At 40.1% G+C, this 19114-nt stretch overlaps 1 protein-coding gene across 2 annotated transcripts in view; it reads right to left on the reverse strand.

Annotated features, from left to right (window-relative positions):
- LOC148352209 (potassium channel subfamily K member 10-like) overlaps positions 1 to 15958 on the reverse strand; it is a 32054-nt gene extending 16096 nt beyond the window's left edge. Inside the window, exons 1-2 of one of the 2 annotated variants that reach the window (XM_088354320.1) lie at positions 15835 to 15958; positions 6683 to 7098 (exon numbers count right to left, since the gene is read on the reverse strand). In XM_088354320.1, coding sequence (XP_088210446.1) covers positions 6683 to 7098; position 15835 — 417 coding nt within the window. In that variant the 5' untranslated portion in view covers positions 15836 to 15958. Of the gene's footprint in view, positions 1 to 6682; positions 7099 to 15366; positions 15564 to 15834 lie in introns of those variants that run through there. The other variant, XM_088354319.1, reaches the window with a different exon arrangement.
- Positions 15959 to 19114: the final 3156 nt, after the last annotated feature.

Consider the following 19114-nt stretch of genomic DNA (forward strand, 5'->3'; position numbering starts at 1 on the left):
CAGGACCAGAACGGAAACAGGACCCAATCGTGTAACATTACTCACAAGTTTATTGAGATAGAGAGAGGAAGGGCAGCGCCCATGATCCGGCGTTCGCTAGACGCGGGAAGCAAGTCGCTCTCGCAAAGGGATTGTGATCCAAATACCGAATAGCCGAGACAGGAGAGCAAAAACCAGGTCAGGATCGGAAATGATTCGTAAGCCAGGATGGGAGAATAGACGTAGTCGGGGTCGATTTGTCAGGACCAGAACTGAAACAGGGCCCAATGGTGTAACGTTTCTCACAAGTTTATTGAGATAGAGAGAGGAAGGTCAGCACCCACGATCCGGTGTTCTCTAGACGCATGAAGAAAGTCGCTCTCGCAATCTGATTGTGATCCAAATACGGAAGTGGATCTTCCGTAGCGGGCGATGGCGGTGTCAGGGATGGAAAAACAGGTCGATGGCCGGGACAAGAGAGCAAAAACGTGGACGGGATTGGAAACAAGTCGTAAAAACAGGACGGGAGAATAGACGTAGTCGGGATCAATGGTTAACTTTGTTGTTATTGTTGCTATTGTCATATCATAACTGTTGTTATTAAAATTATTACTATTGTTGTTATTATCATCAGTGTATTTATAGGGAAGATGAAGGGGTAGGGATTATAAGCATCTGCTTCTTACTACCCCTTTTCGAACATATTATGTGACTGTCACGGACCAGAAACAGACACAGGACCCAGTAGCGTTCGTTTACTCAGTTTTATTGATAAAGAGGGAGAGAAGGGCTTGCTTCCACGATCCGATGGTTGACGGACAAGGGTAGCAGGTGGCTGGAAACGCAGAAGTGGCACTTCCGTGTCGAGCGAGGATAATCGTAGACTTGCAGGAATACTGGTCGTTAGCCAGGACTGGAGAGCAAGGGCGGTATCGAGTTCAGAAACGAGGTTGGCAACAGGTGTCAGGCAGGAAGCGCGGCAAAACAGGTCGGATGTCGGGATGGCAGAACAGGGCATAAACAGGTCCAGAAACAGGTTGGCAATGGTAGGAGAAAACAGGGCAGGAAAAATGTCTGAAGGTATGAGCTTGCCTAGCTGGGAGCATCGGTTCACAACGATCTGACGGCTGACTCTTGGAAGCCGGGGGTTTAAAAAGAGTCTCTTAACCAATCAGCTCTCAGGGCCTTTGGCGCCAATTGGGCAGTCATAGTTGCCTTGAATCGGCAATTATGACAGTAACATTATTTTGTTGTTGAGTTATTGGTTTTTTTCTGTTTTTATTTTAATGTTCGAAATAAAGTTTTCATTCATTCATCGAAAATGGGTCGTAAGCCGGGACGGGAGAGCAGGCGTGGTCAGGAGCAAAACAGGTCGTAGACGGAGACAAACGGGGGCAAAAACGGGACAGGCGAGAGTCAGGGTCGAAAAATGCTTGCCTTGTATACACAGAGGTTCACAGACGGACTGACAACAGAGGACAGACAGGACCAATCGGTAATCATGACACAATTTCTTGTTGACAAATTTCTTGTTACGAAATTCAAACATCTGCAGTGCTAACAACAATCCATATCACAATGAAAACAAAAGCATTTCCTTATTTGTGTGTCGCCGTCAAAATTATTCCGCGCCATGACGTCACGTTACCGCAGATGTGCCGACTCGTGACTCATTACTAAATGCTGCCCGTAAATAATAGCGCCTGCGTCCGCTTCAAGGAAAATAAAACGAGTAGGTGGGCACGGCACAGGCAAAAACGGCGAGGATTTTTTTGTTTCCGTATCCTTTCTTCTGTCCTCCGACGCCCTCGCAAAAAAAGGGATACGGATGAGTGGCCCCCGCGCCGCCAGGCAGAAAAATGCTGGTTTATTATTGATAATGTCACGATTCAATGTGGCAGATGACTGGCCTCGTTTTTGGATGCTGATTTTTTCCTCGTGGTGAAGAGAAATAGGTCCAGAGTAAATTGTTTATTGCTACTCCTAGCTAAAATATAATCTCTATAATAATAATTAAATCAAATATTTACTTATACATTTGAAAAAGACTCATTTATGTCATAGGTATACCACAATGGGATTTGTGAAGAATTAATTTGCAGATTATGGTGGAAAGAAAAATAATTTGGCCAACATGCTCTCTAGCAAACTTCTAAAAGATCTCCTTCCAGATTGCTGGTGATTTTCTAGGAAAATGACTTTTTTTTGTGGTTGACTGGGCCTATTTAGGCCTACTTCGAATAATGAACCCGGTAATAAAATAGTAACAACATAGTAATAACATGATAAGTTGTTATATTAGAAATTGAGACCTTTTCATCTAAGTCACAAAATGTATATCTCATCTTGAAAGAGGAGACCCTGGACTAGCTTACGAGAGCAAGTAAAACGTTGCTAATGCTAACACCAACGCCAAGACTTCAGCAGCTCTCTGTCTTTAACTTTCCTCTTCTTCCTCAAACTGACTGTATGTCAGGAACAGAACGGTTACGTTTCTCACAAGTTTTATTAAAGGAAAGAAAAAGGGCTGCGCCCACGATCCAGTGTTCGCTGGACGCGGGAAGCAAGTCGCTATTGTACTCGGATGGTGCTCCGAACGCGGAAGTGGATCTTCTGTAACTTCGCAATGGCGATATCAGGGACGGAAAAACGGGTCGGTAGCCGGGACTAGGAGGGCAAGGCGTGGCCGGGGTCGTAAGCCAGAACGGGAGAGTAGATGTAGTCGGGGACAAAAAGAGGTCGTGTTGTGGAATAATGAAGTCGGAGCTTATCGACAGAATGAGGACACAATTGTTTGGACAGGAAATTCCCGGCTTGTTTCTCCCGAGTTTAAATGTCAGCGAAGCAATAATACTCCGCTTGGTTTGGAACTCCTTGCGAAGCTGGCAGGAACTTGGCTGGGTCACGGCGACTTTTGATGAGAAACATGTGAACGATTGCAAAACGGTATTGGCTGAGATGGGTTGATTCTAAGAGAAACCCTGTCAATTCTTGGAAGCATGCACTTTGAGAAAAACAAGCGCGTCATCGGGAAAGGACGCAATAAGCAACATGTGATATTTCTGACGTTTGCTCCGGAGGGTATAAGAAAGCTGATTGTCTCTTAGACGAATGAGAACGCTGTTTGAACACTGACAAATATCAATAAATGACGTCTCCCTCTCTGTCAAACTTCTCTGCGCTTTTGTGTATATTTTTGGGGCGAGGAGAATTTACGGTCTGCTCCGAAAGTTGTAAGCCGGGACGGGAGAGCAGACGTGGTCAGGATGAAATGATCTGCATTTAAATGAAATGATCTACATTTATATAGCGCTTTTCAAGTCAATGACTTCCCAAAGCGCTTTACATTGTGCTTCACATTTCCCAATAGCGGCCGTGATCTGTGCAGCCATGTAAGGCGCTAACCTGCTTATTGGGGGTATTGGGGGTTCAGTGTCTTACTCAAGGACACTTCGACATGTAACACGAATAAGCCGGGATTCGAACTGGGATCCCTTAATCCTAAAATGATCGCTCTACCTCCTGAGCTACTGCCGCCCCCAATAACGGCCGTGCAGCTAAGGCGCTAACCTGCTTATTGAGGGCATTAGGGGTTCAGTGTCTTACCCAAGGACACATAGACATGAAACACGGAGGAGCCGGGATTCGAACTGCGATCTCTTGATCCCAAGACAAAAACGAGTCAAAGCCGGAGACAGACGGGAGCAAAAAAACGGGACAGGTGGGAGTCAGGGTCGAAAAAGGCTTGCCTAGTGTTCACTGAGGTTCGCGGACGGACTGACAAAAGGGGACAGACACGACTGGGTTCAAATACTGACAGGGAGCCAATCAGAACCCGTGGCACAGGTGAGTCACATCAGTAATCATGACACTGCAACTCCATTCTCAATAGGAAAAATTACCCACGTCCGATTGGCGCTAGCTAATGCTGATAAGCTCGAAAAACTGTCATGCGGGCGACAGAATTTAACAATCATTCGGAGCATTGTCCAAGACAGCTTGCTCCTTTAATTATAGTTCCAACCGATGTCCAATTATTCCTTCAATGCTTGAAAGCCGCTACTTAGCAAATAGCACGCTAGTCTCCACTTCCTGCCTCTCTTTAAGGTCTCACATGTCCAGAAACGACTCATTTGTCCAGCTGCCCCTGCAGGGGGTCTCCCTCCCCCGCCTTGCGCCATGAATAATTGATTCCCCCCGGACTCCCCCACCAAGCTAAAGGTTTTCATTTCCTCCCCCGCCTTCCACCGGTTCGATATCTCCGACAAACCCCGGCTAGCATCTCTTGGCGAGTGCCCGAGGTGAGTCGGGAAGAGGAATGGATCTTTGCGTGGGTGGCGTGGAGTCAAGTGTCCCAAAAAAAATAAAAATCAGAAAGACGGAGGATAAAATCTCCAGCACCGAAGGCGTTCAGATCAAACCAGGTTGTCGGTGCAGAAAGTGGGCCACTCGGAACATTCCCCCGACGTTGGGGTTATTCCGAGTTGAAGAGGATGTGGAGTGGGCGTCATTTATTTATAATTAGTACGAGGAGCGAGAGCAAATGGTGTGCGCTCGGAATTTTCGGGCGGCGGAAAGACGTCTAAGAGCGTGGTGGTTGGACGGAAGGAAGGATGAAAAGAAGAGAGAAGGAAAAAAGATGGGCAGAGAGCAAAGAAGAAAGGAAGGAAAGGCGTTTTGAAATAAGGAAGGAGGGCTTGGGAGAAAGAAAGAAAGATAAAGAAATATAGAAAGAAAGAGATGATAAAAAGAAAGATGGAATGAAAGAAAGATATAAAGAAATATAGAAAGAAAGATAGAAAGAAAGAAAGATAGAAAGAAAGAAAGATATAAAGAAATATAGAAAGAAAGATAGAAAGAAAGAAAGAAAGAAAGAAAGATAGAAAGAAAGAAAGAAGGAATGAAAGAAAGATAGAAAGAAAGAAAGAAAGATGGAATCAAAGAAAGAGAAAGAAAAAAGAAAGAAAGAGATAAAGAAAAAAGAAGAGATAAAGAAAGAAAGATGTAAATAAAGATATAAAGATTAAATAAAGAGATGAAAAAGAAAGAAAAAACAAAGGAGAGAAAGAAAAAAGAAAGAACAGATAAAAGATGTAAAGAAAGAAAGATATAAAAAGAAAGATCGAACGAAATATAGAAAGATATAAAGAAAAAAGATAGAATGAAATATATAAAGAAAGATATAAGGAAAGAAAGAAAGAAAGATATAAAGAAAGAAAGATATAAAGATATAAAAATAGAAAGATATAAAGAAAGAAAGATATAAAGATATAAAGAAAGAAATAAAGATATAAAGAAAGAAAGAAAGAAAGAAAGAAAGAAAGAAAGAAAGAAAGAAAGAAAGAAAGAAAGAAAGAAAGAAAGAAAGAAAGAAAGAAAGAAAGAAAGAAAGAAAGAAAGAAAGAAAAAAAGAAAGAAAGAAAGATATAAAGAAAGAAAGAAAGAAAGAAAGAAAGAAAGAAAGAAAGAAAGAAAGAAAGAAAGAAAGAAAGAAAGAAAGAAAGAAAGAAAGAAAGAAAGTTTAAAAAGGGGACTGAACGTAGGAAGAAAGCAAGGGAGAAACCAATGAAAGAAAGAAGAATGCAAAAAAGAAAAGAAGGAGGGATACATGATTAAATGATATTAAGGATAGAAGGAAGGTTGGCAGAAAGCAAGAGAGGAAGCAAGGAAGAAAGGTTTGATAAAAGGAAAAAGACTGGGATGAAGGGAGGCAGTGGGCGGGGGAAGGAAATGTCGTTTAAAAAGGGAAGGTAGGAAGGAAGAAAGAGGAAGGAATGAATGGTAAGAAGGAGGGACAAGTGGTTTGAAAAAGGGAAAGAAGGTAGACAGAAAGGAAAGAAGAAAGCAAGGAAGACAGGAAGGAATGATAGCAGGTATAAAGGTATGAAGGATAGAAATGAAAAAAGAAAGAAAGGAGTGGGATGAAGGGAGGAAGAAAGAAAGGAAGGAATGAATGGTAAAAAGGAAGGAAAAGTAGTTTGAAAAAGGGACAGAAGGTAGGACGGAAGTAAGGAGGAAAGGATGAATGGGTATTGTGAAGAAAGGATGGATGGAGTGGATTGAGGTTAGGAACTTAACAACTAGCTAGTAAACTTGATAGCTAGCCATCTACTAGCAGCTGGCCACCTAACACTTTACCTAGCTAGCCAGACGACCAGCAAGTCATCACACACTTCCCCTTTACGGCCAGTCTCTTATAGAAAAGAATAGAATATACCTTTATTGTCATTGTTACAACATGGGTTGAATATATTGTGACAACGAAATTGGACGTGGCACTCCAGTTCCACATTTTACAGTGAGGACAAAGAAAACAAAGAGATAAAGGTACAAGGTTTGTACTCACTGTGCTTGTTGCATAGGCTTTTTTTTCCTCCGGAGGGGGGTGTATGAGGGGGGTGAGGGACAGACAGAGATGGCCGGATCCAACTAGATGTTTGATCTTACTGTACACACGGTCCAGTGTTTTTTTTTTCCCTAATTGCTCAATCCACGTATTGAATGAATTTGGGAAGTACAGTCCTTAAGCATGCCTGATTAAAATCGCCGGCGACGATAAAAGCTCTGACCTGTGCTCCTCCTGGCAGCTTTTATGTCGCATTACATAACATCCTTTACCATAAATTACCGCGTCGTGATAGGTCGATCGGCATCGTTAAACCGTAGCTCCTCCCCCCTCCCCGACCGACGTCCTTCACCTCACCTTGATGAGGTCCTCCAGCTCGTCGGGGGTGACGCAAGGATGCTTGGCCAGGAAGGAGGCCTTCTCCAGGGTGATGCTGGTCTTCTGCCGGCTCTCGAAGGGCAGCTCCAGGGCCCGGAACGCCAGACCGCCGCCCACCAGGTACAGGACCACCACCACGAAGACCGCCAGGACCGTCTTCCACTTCATGACCGAGTGCAGCGCGGCTAGCGAGCCCTCGTAGCCGGCGTCCATGCTAGCCACCACGCTAGCCGAGCGCGACGACACCGAGAGGCGGGGGAGCGGGCAGTGCCCGTTGGCCTTGGTTTCCACGCCCATCGGGTTCTGCATGGTGGCCACGCTGGCCTGGACCAGGGTGGACTTGACCGTGCCGGGCTGGGCCTTTTTGGGCGGGACCAGGTTGGTCTGGACCGCCACTGGACAAAAAAAAAAAATGGATTCGTTATCTGACTCTATTAACCAAACACAACCTACATTCACCCAACAATTTATGCGCACTTGTTTCTTGAGGGAAAAGATAAACAGGAAACCGACATTTTCACACGGGGGCAGATTTAATTTCATGAACAATTTAACTAAGTGTACTCCATCGAAAACGGCCGAATTAGCGATGGAATCTCTGGGAAGCCTTTTCCTCAACTCCTTTAGCTTTCTCCTATTGGCCATCTTCTCCCCGCATAATGGCGTGCCGACTCCTCCCATGGAACCCCCCTGGGCTTCACCATCTCGGAGAAGAGTCCCGATATCTGGGGTACTCAAAACAACACCGAGCGTTTCTACGTCATCGGGGCCTTTCTGCGTCACTAGCGTCTGGATGTGCTGATTATCTTATGAGCCGTACGTCCCGTTCCCGCCGTTCCTGTAAACAACATTTTCCACCAGGGTGCCCTGACCTCGCACCACAGCCCAGTCAGTGAATATCTTTTGCATTAAATGTCATTTGCGTGCCGACTCCTCCCATGGGCGTGCCATGAAAGCCCCCTGGGCTTCACCATTTCGTAGAAGAGTCCCGATGTCTGGGGTACTCAAAACAACATCGAGCGTTTCTACATCATCAGGGCCTTTCTGCGTCACCATCGTCTGGATGTGCTGATTATCTTATAAGCCGTACGTACCATTCCCACCAGGGTGCCCTGACCTCGCAGCACAGCCCAGTCAGTGAATATCTTTTGCATTAAATGTAATTTGTATTCAATCGTATAAAATCCTTTATAGTCCAATGTATAGAATCCTTCAGCATCCTGTTAGTCACTTGGGATTAGACAAGGGCAAGTCATGATACATCTGGTGGCCATACCGCCCTTTTAACGGTTCAGGACTTGAGACCTCGACCAATATCAGTATCTTATACCCTTTTGTAGCCATTTAGCAATCAAAAATCATGCAAGGGGTCTCAAACAATTCACTTGAAGGTCACTCGATTTTGGGTCTCGGTTTGGTTGTGCCAAATCGGGATTTCTATAATTGGTGCCGATACCTGCCACTAAAGTTATCGGTCGGTACTCGAGATGTTGGTTGATTCCAGTATCTGCTGCCCTTTAGTAGCCATTTAGCGAAAAGAGACATTAAACTTCAAGGTAAGAACAATGCAGCTTTTGCAAAAGGGTCATAAATTTGTGAAGAGTTTTTGTTTTCTTAAAACCTGTCACAAAACTATCAAAAGAGTATCCCGGACGCTGACGTGGAGTTACCCGGCTTCAGCAGACAGAGACACAAAAGCCTGCGGGAAGCGGAGAGGAGGCGGACTCACTATCTAAGTGAACACGTGGTGGTGTAACCCTGGGCACAAAGATTTCCATCTGCTGCAGGGACGTCAAACTTTTGGCCTAGCGTGTGACGTCATCCACTCCGCTGTTGCTAAACTACAACACAGCACCCCGAGGCCATCCTGTTCATCTGTTAATAAACAACACAAGGATACTGCTGGAAGTGTGAATTTCCCTACGGGGATGAATAAAGTATCTATCTATCTAGAATTACGATTGATGTGTCCAATTATGTCATAATACAGCCAACAAAATTATGATTTGAAATTCCTAACATTCCCAAATTGTATTTTTGAATGATAATTGATTTATGATATTTCATATTTACGCAAATGGTTATGAAAGTATGATTTGTGATCCTTATTATATGCATTCCTGACAGTCCAAACAGTCCCAAAATTCCTGTATGAATTAGGATTGCTGTCAAAAATGGTTTATGAAATAAGGATTTATGAATGTGATTATATGCATTCCTGAAATTCCCGAAATCATAATTTTTGAATTATTTTTGATTTATGACCCGTCATACTAATGCAAATAGGTCATGTAAGACTGATGCGTGTCTTTGATCATATGAATTTTCGAAATTCCTAACATTTCTGAAACAGATTTATTAATTATTTTTTATTTTTGACCAGTCATATTTATCCAAATGGATTATTAAATGAGGATTTATAAATGTACAGTAATTATATACATTCCTGAAATTCCCCAAATCATAATCTTTGGATTATGATTGATTTATGACCAGTCATACCCATGCAAATGAGTAATGTAAGAATAATGTGTGTCTTTAATCATGTGAATTCCGGACATTTCTAACATTTTTGTAACACATTTATGAATTGTTATTGATTTATGACCTGTCCTATTTATGCAAATGGAGTATGAAATAAGGATTTATGAATGTAATTAGATGCATTCCTAAAATTCCCAAGATTCACGAATCACAATTTTTGAATTATGATTGATTTATGACCCATCATACTCATGCAAATGAGTTGTGTAAGAATGATGTGTGTGTTTAAACACACGAATTTCAGAAATCCCTATCATTTCTGAAACACATTTATGAATTATTATGATTTATGACGCGTCATACTCATGCAAATGAGCAATATAAGAATGATGTGTGTCTTTAATCATATGAATTTCAGAAATTCCTAACATTTATGAAACACTTTTATGAGTTATTATTGATTTATGACCCAGAACTGTAAATATATGTATTCATTAATTTTCTAACTTCCTCTCCTTGCCTTTAGGAATTATGGCAAGTCATAGTTATGCAAATGAGTTAGGAAATCATGATTTAAAACTGCAGTTTCTGCACTCTTTGTATTTCTGACAAAAAAATGAAGGTATAGAAATGTTCTAAATTCAAATGTTTATTTTTTTTAAATACGTCTTTTGGCGGTCAATTAGACATCTAAAAAACCTTCAATTTTAGAACTGTCATAGTCTAGATGGCTAAATGACTATGGACTGTCTTTTAAACCCAAGATTAGATTGGGCTTGCCCATTTTGCATAAAATAAATTCAAAGGCTATCTATTAGATGTCACGGTTGCCCTGGCACCCAATTGGCCCCGCCCGTGCGGCACGGTTGCCATGGCGCCCAATTGACCCTGCTCGTGTGGCGCCAGCTGCAGCTTGTTGACGGATTGGCTCCCTGTCAGTAGTTAAACTCTGTCCTGTCAGTCCCCTTTAGTCGGTCCCTCTGCGAATCTCCGCTTTTACACGGCAAGCCCTTTTTCGCCTCTCCTGTTTTTGCTGCTTTTTTTCTCCCGCTACGATCTGTTTGATCTCGACCACGTCTGCTCTCCCGTCCCGGATTACGACCTGTTTTGATCTTGACCACGTCTGTTCTCCTGTCCCGAATAACGACCCATTTTCTGATAGACCACATTTTTGCTCTTCTATCCCGGCTACCGACCAGTTTTCTTCGTTCCCGACACCGCCATCGCTCGCCACAGAAGTCCCACTTCCGCAGCTTAGCAACCTACTCCCCGCGACCATCTCCGGATCGTGTGTGCACTCCTTTCCCAAAAAAAACTGTGAGAAACGTTACGCGAGTGGGTCCTGTCTCCTGTGTCTGTCTTTCTGTCTATCAGTCTCTTTTCGTCTGTCTGTCTTGCTTTCTTGCTTTCTGTCTGTCTCACTTTTCGCCTTTCTTTCCTTCCTTTCTATCTTATCTTAAGTCCCTTTTTAAACACTTTTCTTTCCTTTTTTTCTGTCTTTCTTTCTTTCTTTCTTTTTCTCTTGTTCTTTCCTTTTTTTCTGTCTTTCTTTTTTCTTTCTGTCTGTCTGTCTTTTATTCTTTCTTGCTTTCCGCCTGTCTGTGTTACTTTCTTGTTCTTTCTTGCTTTCTGTCTGTCTTTTTTCTTTCTTTTTGCCTGTCTGTCTTTCTTTTTTCTTTCTGCCTGTCTGTCTTTCTTTTTTCTTTTCGCCTGTCTGTCTTTCTTTTTTCTTTCTCCGTTAGAGGTTTATTAGACTGTTCTAGCCCTGATGTAAACACCAAGGCTAAGTGACTTTCGACATTTTTGGACCCCAAAAATTATCAGTGAGATCATAAAACATTTTAGTTGTGCCAAAATATTCACGTTCACAATGCAGGATGTATTTTTCCCGTCACAAAATCTTTTAAAGGAAGCGGCCATTTTTTCTTGTGCATTAGCAATATAGGAAACCTGGACAGGCTAGCAAGTGACTAATAGCTTTAATGTGCAGGGCCTGAAAGCTATTCTGGAGATGCTTTGCTCCAGCGTTCTCTGGGATGAACTTATGGGTAACTTAGGTCAGGGGTGGGCAAACTATGGCCCGTATGCCATATATGACATCTGTATTTGCTTATTGTTTTATATCTATGTAGTCTATATCTAGACTATCATATAAATCCCAATTTGTTTGTGTTCATATGTGACTTATAGGCGCCAAAACGGCTGAACCGATTTTCGTAAAAATTTACACAGTGGTTCTTTAGGCTTCTGGGAGTGTCTTTAGCTAGGTTTCGTGTCAAAATCGATAACATCTGATCTCTTGTACGAGCGGTTCTGAAGCTGCATGCGGTCATACTGCTCGTTGGCACTCCCTAGTGCAGACCTGGGCACTCCGGTCCTGGAGGGCCGTATGTTCTGCATGATTTTTGAGGTTTCTCTGATCCAATACAGGTGATTCCAATCACCAGTATCGTTAACGAGCACTTGCTAGCTTGCTAACGAGGTTATAATTTGTATCACCTGAGTTAAAGAAGAGCAAACTTCAAAATCTGGCAGGACGTGCGGCCCTCCAGGACCGGAGTGCCCAGGTCTGCCCTAGTGGTTACTTGTCGCTTTTTCAACAAACCACGGCCGCAAACACCACCTGTCTGTCTTTCTTTTCCTTTTTTTTCTTTCTTGCCTTCTGTCTGTCTGTGTCTGTCTTTCTGTCTATCTGTCTCTTTTCGCCTGTCTGTCTTTCTTTCTTTTTCTTTCTTGCTTTCTGTCTGTCTAACTTTTCGCCTTTCTTTCCTTCCTTTCTATCTTATCTTATGTCCCTTTTTAAACACTTTTCTTTCTTTCTTTTTTCTGTCTTTCTTTCTTTCTTTTTCTTTCTTTCGTTCTTTTTCTTTCGTTCTTTTTCTTTCGTTCTTTGTTATTTTTCTTTCCTTCTTTCTTTTTCTGTCTTTCTTTTCCTTTTTTTCTTTCTTGCCTTCTGTCTGTCTGTGTCTGTCTTTCTATTTATCTGTCTCTTTTCGCCTGTCTGTCTTTCTTTCTTGCTTTCTGTCTGTCTAACTTTTCGCCTTTCTTTCCTTCCTTTCTATCTTATGTCCATTTTGAAACACTTTTCTTTCTTTCTTTTTCTGTCTTTCTTTCTTTCCTTTTCTGTCTTTCTTTCTTTTCTTCTTTTTTTTCTTTCTTTCTTTTTCTTTCGTTCTTTCTTTTTTTTCTTTCTTTCTTGTTATTTTTTTGTCTTTTTTTTCTTTCTTTCCACCTCTCAAGTCGAATGCCCGGCAACCCCGACAACGCCGACAACGCCAAGCCCGGCAATGTCAGGCCATTATGCTTCTCCTGTGTGGAGTTTGTATGTTCTCCCTGTGCTTGCGTGAGTTTTATCCAGGCACTCCGGTTTCCTCCCACATTCCAAAAACATGCAAAATGTCCCTCTGTGTGAATGAGCGAGCGAATTGTCTGTCTCTGTGTGTCTCTGGAAACCAGTTGAGGGTGTCCCCTGTCCACTGCCCGAACATAGCTGGGATGGGCTCCAGCACCCCCGCGACCCTACTGAGGATAAGCGGTGCAGATAATGGATGGATGGAGGGATGATTCGTCACATTAACTACAAATGCGTTCATTTTTATCTATTAATCATAGAAAAAAACATGAGTTCAAATGATTAATTTTTAAAAACTTAATGGTTTAAGTCTGGTGGGAAAGGTACAGCCCGTGGGCCACATACGACCGGGTCAGGCTTTTTAATCCAGGGTAAAATGTTAAAAAAAAAATACTACAAATAAAAAGATGATTTTGTATTGAAATGCAAAATAAAAACGCCGATTTGGTTCTATATGTCCACAAATTTTCAGGATCTAGTAGGCCACCTTGCCCCGGAAGGTGCCAATTGGGGGGAGTGGCAGGACTGCGCTCACCTGCGTCCTATCACCCCCACCTAACTCTCATCATACATAGCATATTATCTGAGGTTTGTTTCTTGTTTCTTATTTATTGTTTAAACTAGGGGAGTCAAACAGGCGGCCCGCGGGCCGGATCAGGCCCGATAAGGGATTGAATCCGGCCCTCGAGACAACGCTGAGGGAAGCACAAGAGAAAAATGAGCTGCAGGTTAAAATATATCCGCTTGATGTTGCCAAAGCCAGGTGCCTCTCACAAACGCTGTACTCATATTTCTTTCTCTCTATATCTTTCTCTCTCTCGCTCCCCTTTTCGCTCACTCTCTATCCCTCTCTCTCTCTCTCTCTCTCTTTTTTTTTCTTTCTTTGTTCCTGTCTGTCTCTTTCTCTGTGTGTGTCTTTTTACCTTCTTTTGCTCTCTCCTCCATTTGTCCTTTTCTCTCTCTCTCACACTCTCTCTCTATTTCTGTTTGGATTTCTTTCTTTCTCTCATTCTTTCTCCCTCTTTCACTATTTCTCCTTTTATCTCTTGTTTCTCACATTCTCTCTCTCTCCATTTCTCTCTCTCCTGCTCCCTTTTTCTCATTCTTTGTCCCGCCCTTTCTCTTTTTCTCTCCCTCTTGTTCTTTCTTTGTTCCTGTTTGTCTCTTTCTCTCTCTGTCTTTTTACCTTCTTTTGCTTTCTCCTCCTTCTCTCTCTCTCTCTCTCTCTCTCTCTCTCTCTCTCCCTCTCTTTATTTCTCTTTGGATTTCTTTCTTTCTTTCTCTTTCTTTCCCCCTCTTTCACTATTTCTCTTTTTTATATCTCTTTTGTTTCTCACATTCTCTCTCTCTCTTCATTTCTCTCTCTCTCTCTCTCTCTCTCTCTCTCCCTTTTCTCTTTCTTTGTCCCTGTCTCTTTTTCTCTCCCTCTCTTTTTCTTTCTCCCTAATCTACTAGTCCGGCCCCCGAGAGAACGTTCTCTCATGTGGCCCCCGATTTAAAATGAGTTTGACACCCCTGGTTTAAACACTTATTTGGTTTGTTACTTTATACCTGGATTGTGTTACCACAAATATTATTATTTTTTCCTGCTTTTGACACAGATTCTGTGAAGAATTCCTAAATGGATTTCTTCCTCTGTGCTGTGTTAGCATATAAATTATAGTGAAGTTTCTTTGGACGTATTCGTCCATCAAATATCTAAGGCCCCGCCCACTATTGATTGTCAATAATTGAATAAGGCTTGAGTGGAAAGCCTTATTTTCATCCGACCCTCTCTCTTCCGCAAAGTAGAGTGACGTTTCTCTTGCCTTGATGCTTCAAATTAAAAAAAAAAAAAACAGTTTTATTGACATTTCAATTACTTCCTTGCAGCCAAAGCAAGTAGTTTTATTTTATTTATTTCTAATTTGTCTTTGATGTCATTCCACGAGAAATTATTCAGGTTCATGCAAATAATAGAAAATAAACGTTTTAGTTTTTAAAATCAAGAGACGCAAACCGAAATGAATCACGCAAATTCTGCACATTTAGAAATGTAAAATAGTATAGTCCTTTTCAAAATAAAAGAAAAACAGTACATAACGATAAATGACAAAACCATTGATCATTTTGAAATATGAACGAAAATATGGTCAGATTTGAAACGGTGTAGTAATACTAATGATATCAAGAAATATATATATATATATATATATATATATATATATATATATATATATATATCTTATAATAATATATATTTAAATTGGTGGAAATTAAAAAACAAACCATATTGCATCGCACAGTCTGTAAAACGAATAAATAATATTTTCAGAATAAGAGATAACTAGTAAAAAAATTTGTTAATTAACGCAGCATTAATTAAAAAACAATCAAAATATGCTTAACATTGACGTTTTAATTCATATACAAGTGTATCTGTCGTTATTTTAAAGTTAGTTTGCGTTTCTCTGATATAAAAACTTTTGTTTTGACATCACTTTCGACTTCCCGTAACTGATTTATGTCACCCAAGAATCATCGTGTAGTCCTACTAATAGTCAATTAAAATAATATATATTTTTAAATAGATGTGTAAAAAGTAACATAGACATACAGTATATGTACTCTTATAAAAACAAACATGGTAAAACACGAGCTCAAGTCAAGTTACGTGTGCCATTCCACAAGCTTATCCTATTTATCCTAATATTGTTTTTCTCTTTTACATCCTTCATGAAATATTTATCCTTGAGTGCCACGTCTAGTCTCATTGTAAACAACGGTTCCTTCGTTGTTATTAAAAAACAGTAAAAACAATTCTTTAAATACAATATATTGCACTGACCTTGTTCAGGGTCCCAGTTAACTTGTTTCCTCGGATTTTCTATCGGGAATTTCATTTTAAATTTGAACAAATGCAACAAATTAGACGAATTAAACCGGGGATGCGGTTAAAAAAGCCAAACGGTAAGTATATTCCTCCTCATCTTCAGAACGCGTCCGCAAAAGACAAGCGATGAGCAGAAAAACCGCATTGTCTGCAGTTGGAGCGTCCCCTCCTTTTTTTTCCCTGCATCTCATACGTAAGAATTGCAGCCAGGTGCTTTTGTTTTCTAGAGAGAGGGGGGGGGACTCCTTAAAATGCACAAATGGGCACTATAGCGATTGGCACGCCCAATTCGTGCCCACCCAACTTTACACACACGCCTCGAGGAGAACAACGAGAAAAAAAGGATGCTCTGCTCCCTTCATCACGTTTTCGAAAAATCCTTAACAAACACTACCCATGCAATCAAATATTTCCAATACTCACTTTTTGTATACTTTGTCCTGGTAGGAGTAAAAGTAAATCAATAAAATGTGGATGATTAAATCGATTTTTGTTTCTTCATCGTTGCAGGCAGCCGGTGTGTGAGCACATGGTGCAAGGCGGAGAGTCACGCCCAGTGATTGGTGGAGCGCCATGATGACATCATTTATATACATTATTCATGAGCAGGTGGGGGCGCTCCGGAACACTAATAATTAATTATTTAATGAGTATTTATATCTAGTATAGCTAACATTTTCTGGGCTTTATATTTGAATCCTCTGAAATCCAGTAAAAAAGAATCCATCCCTGTTCATGATTTGGAATGGTAAGGGATGGAAAGAAATGCTTTACCCAATACCGGTCGCAATTGTGGGTATACTGTACATTTCCATTTTTTTAATCAGTTTTAGCGACTAATTTGATCATTAGACTCAACCTATGTCAAATTGTGAGGTGATAAAATATTACTTTAAAATAAAAGTGTTTTAAAATTTGAAACTCGTTTTTTTTTTGTCACCCAGTGTGAACTTCCGGTTTCATCATCCGCGCATGCGCACTTTAGAGTGAATCTAATTCAAAAATGAAAAATAAATCACAATTCATATTGTTGAAACGGTTTGCAATGAATAACTATAATTTTTATTTGGTGTTTATTACATTGTTTTGTTGCATGGTTGTAGTATTTTTGTAGTATTACAGTACTATAATGATTTTGGTGTTTTTGTATTTTTTCATATTTTTGTAAAATTTCTGTTGTAATTTGAAGTACTTCCAAAGTAGAATTGTTGATGTATATCTGAAGTATTTCTTAAGTAAAGTATTACTGTAGTTAAATTTTTGTAGTATCTTTGTCGTATTTCCATAATAGAATTTCTGTAGTATCGCTCCAGTTGTATTTTTGTTGTAATAATAATAATAATAATAATTTCCTTTGTATTGTCATTCTTTGTAACAATGTACACAGAACGAAATGTCGATACACCTGACCCGTTGTAGCGAGCCGATGCAGCCGCAGCCAACAGAGGGCGCCGCCATTTTTACCAATGTTATAATACTTCTGTAGCGGTATTTCTGTAGTAATATTTTTCTGGTAGTGTTTTGTATTTTAGCATTATGAAATGGTATTCTTGTAGTATCTCTGTAGAAGTATTTTTAATGTATTTCCAAAGCAGTATTTTTGTAATATTTTTGTAGTATTCCCATAGTATTGTTTTGTCATATTTCTTTAGCATGTTTGTAATATTACTGTTTTTGTATTTTTTTAGTAATTCTGGGGCAATATTTCTGTAAACTGAAATTATCACTGTAAGTCCTACTAACATGGAGTAATCTGAGTTGGAACACAACAATAGAAGGTTTTTATCATGCCTACAGATGCATGTAGCATGGACATCTTAGCTGCTAAAAATCTGTGACAATAGCATGGACCCTTACCTGGTCCTAGGTCAAATTTGACAATTTCAATTTTTCTAAAGGTATGCCAAAGCGTTTCCAAAAGTGGTCATTTGGAGACGACCAGTTCACAGCCCTAAAAACGTGTTTTTCACTTTGGTCAATTGTTAGACATTGTGAAAGAGTTGTAAATGTTTGACTTCTCTTTCCAGAAGGCAATCCATGATTCTGCACATTTGCACGTAATAATCGCGCATAAAAATGATCTCGAGTTGCAATTACGCATGTTTGTTTTTGGCCCTGATTTGAATACACCAAGTCATCATCTCATCTCATTAGCTACACCGCTTATCCTCAGTAGGGTCGCGGGGGGGCTGGAGCCCATCCCAGCCATCTCTGGGCAATTTGCATAAAATGATGTTGAGAATTACCAATGTGACAATCAACATTATACGGTGGCTATACAAATAAACAGGACTTTGTATTGGGGGAAATTTGTAGTATTTATATAAAATAAAATTATTTTCCGAATGAAAGCAAAATAATATACGAGGTCCCCGTTTTTAAGCACTATATTTAATATTTAGTTTTGTAGTGCTTCTGTAGTACTGTATTTCTGTAAAGGTTTTTCGGTTGTAGACACACGTGACAATGGGGACAAAATTGGCACCCAAAAAGTTTACTGCCCTTTGGCCCCACTTGTCGTGGGCCCAAAGCAGCCGCTTAGTTCGCTTATGCTTTAAAAATGGGGTTTAATAATGAGTCTATTGTTTAGTTCGCTTATGCTTTAAAAATGGTTGTAAATCATTAAGACCAAAATGGATCAGGAAACATGCCTATATATATATATATATATATATATATATATATATATATATATATATATATATATATATATATATATACTGTATATGTGTGTATACATATATATATGTCTGTGCCGCACACGCGCTAACCACTGCGCCGCCGTGTTTTTTTCTTCTTTATTTTTATTTTGGTTTGTTGTACAGTCTGAGTGTACTGTTTACGATACATTGTAAGATTTTCGTATGGTAATGTTTATGCGTGTGTTCAATAAATAAATTAATAAATAAATAAATACTAAGAGAAAAAAAAGCACTTCTGATCTTATCATCATAGCGAAATTCTCCATTAACAAATACAATTTCACCAGTCGAAAGATTTCTTCCATTGCCTTCCAATGTGAGGTTAAACAATAAAGCTTTCCCAGAACCAGAAGGCCATTAAAACCAATAATATTTGCAAACATTCTGGCATCTTTATGAAACTCTCTTCCCCCCTGGCAAGTTTTATTTGTTGTTTTGTGTGTGTGTGTGTGTGTGTGTGTGTGTGTGTGTGTGTGTGTGTGTGTGTGTGTGTGTGTGTGTGTGTGTGTGTGTGTGTGTGTGTGTGTGTGTGTGTGTGTGTGTGTGTGTGTGTGTGTGTTTTTCTTCTTTATTTTTATTTTGGTTTGTTGTACAGTCTGAATGTACTGTTTACGAGACATTGTAAGATGTATGGTAATGTTTGTACGTGTGTTCAATAAATAAATTAATTTAAAAAAAAAAACGAATAAATAAATATTAAGAAAAAAAACCGAGAACTTTTGGTTTCATCATTGCGCATGCGCCCTTCAGAGTGAATTTATTAAAATAAATCACTGTGTTGCAGTTTTGCAGTAAATATGTTTTTTTTTCCTTAATGAGATCACAAAATTGACATCAACAATTTAGGCACACAATATCTTGATTTGATACACCCCATTTTTAAAATAAATAGTAACGTTTGTATTCTTTTTTGTCTTGGCGAGTGTGCTACGCCTTCACATTTTGACGAATGTGCGATGAATGGAAAAAATTAAGGTATTGAAACCGATATACTGTGTATA

This window comes from Urocampus carinirostris, chromosome 15 (assembly GCF_059441175.1).
Source record: "Urocampus carinirostris isolate Australia breed hairy pipefish chromosome 15, RoL_Ucar_1.0, whole genome shotgun sequence".
Classification (NCBI taxonomy): Eukaryota; Metazoa; Chordata; class Actinopteri; order Syngnathiformes; family Syngnathidae; genus Urocampus; species Urocampus carinirostris.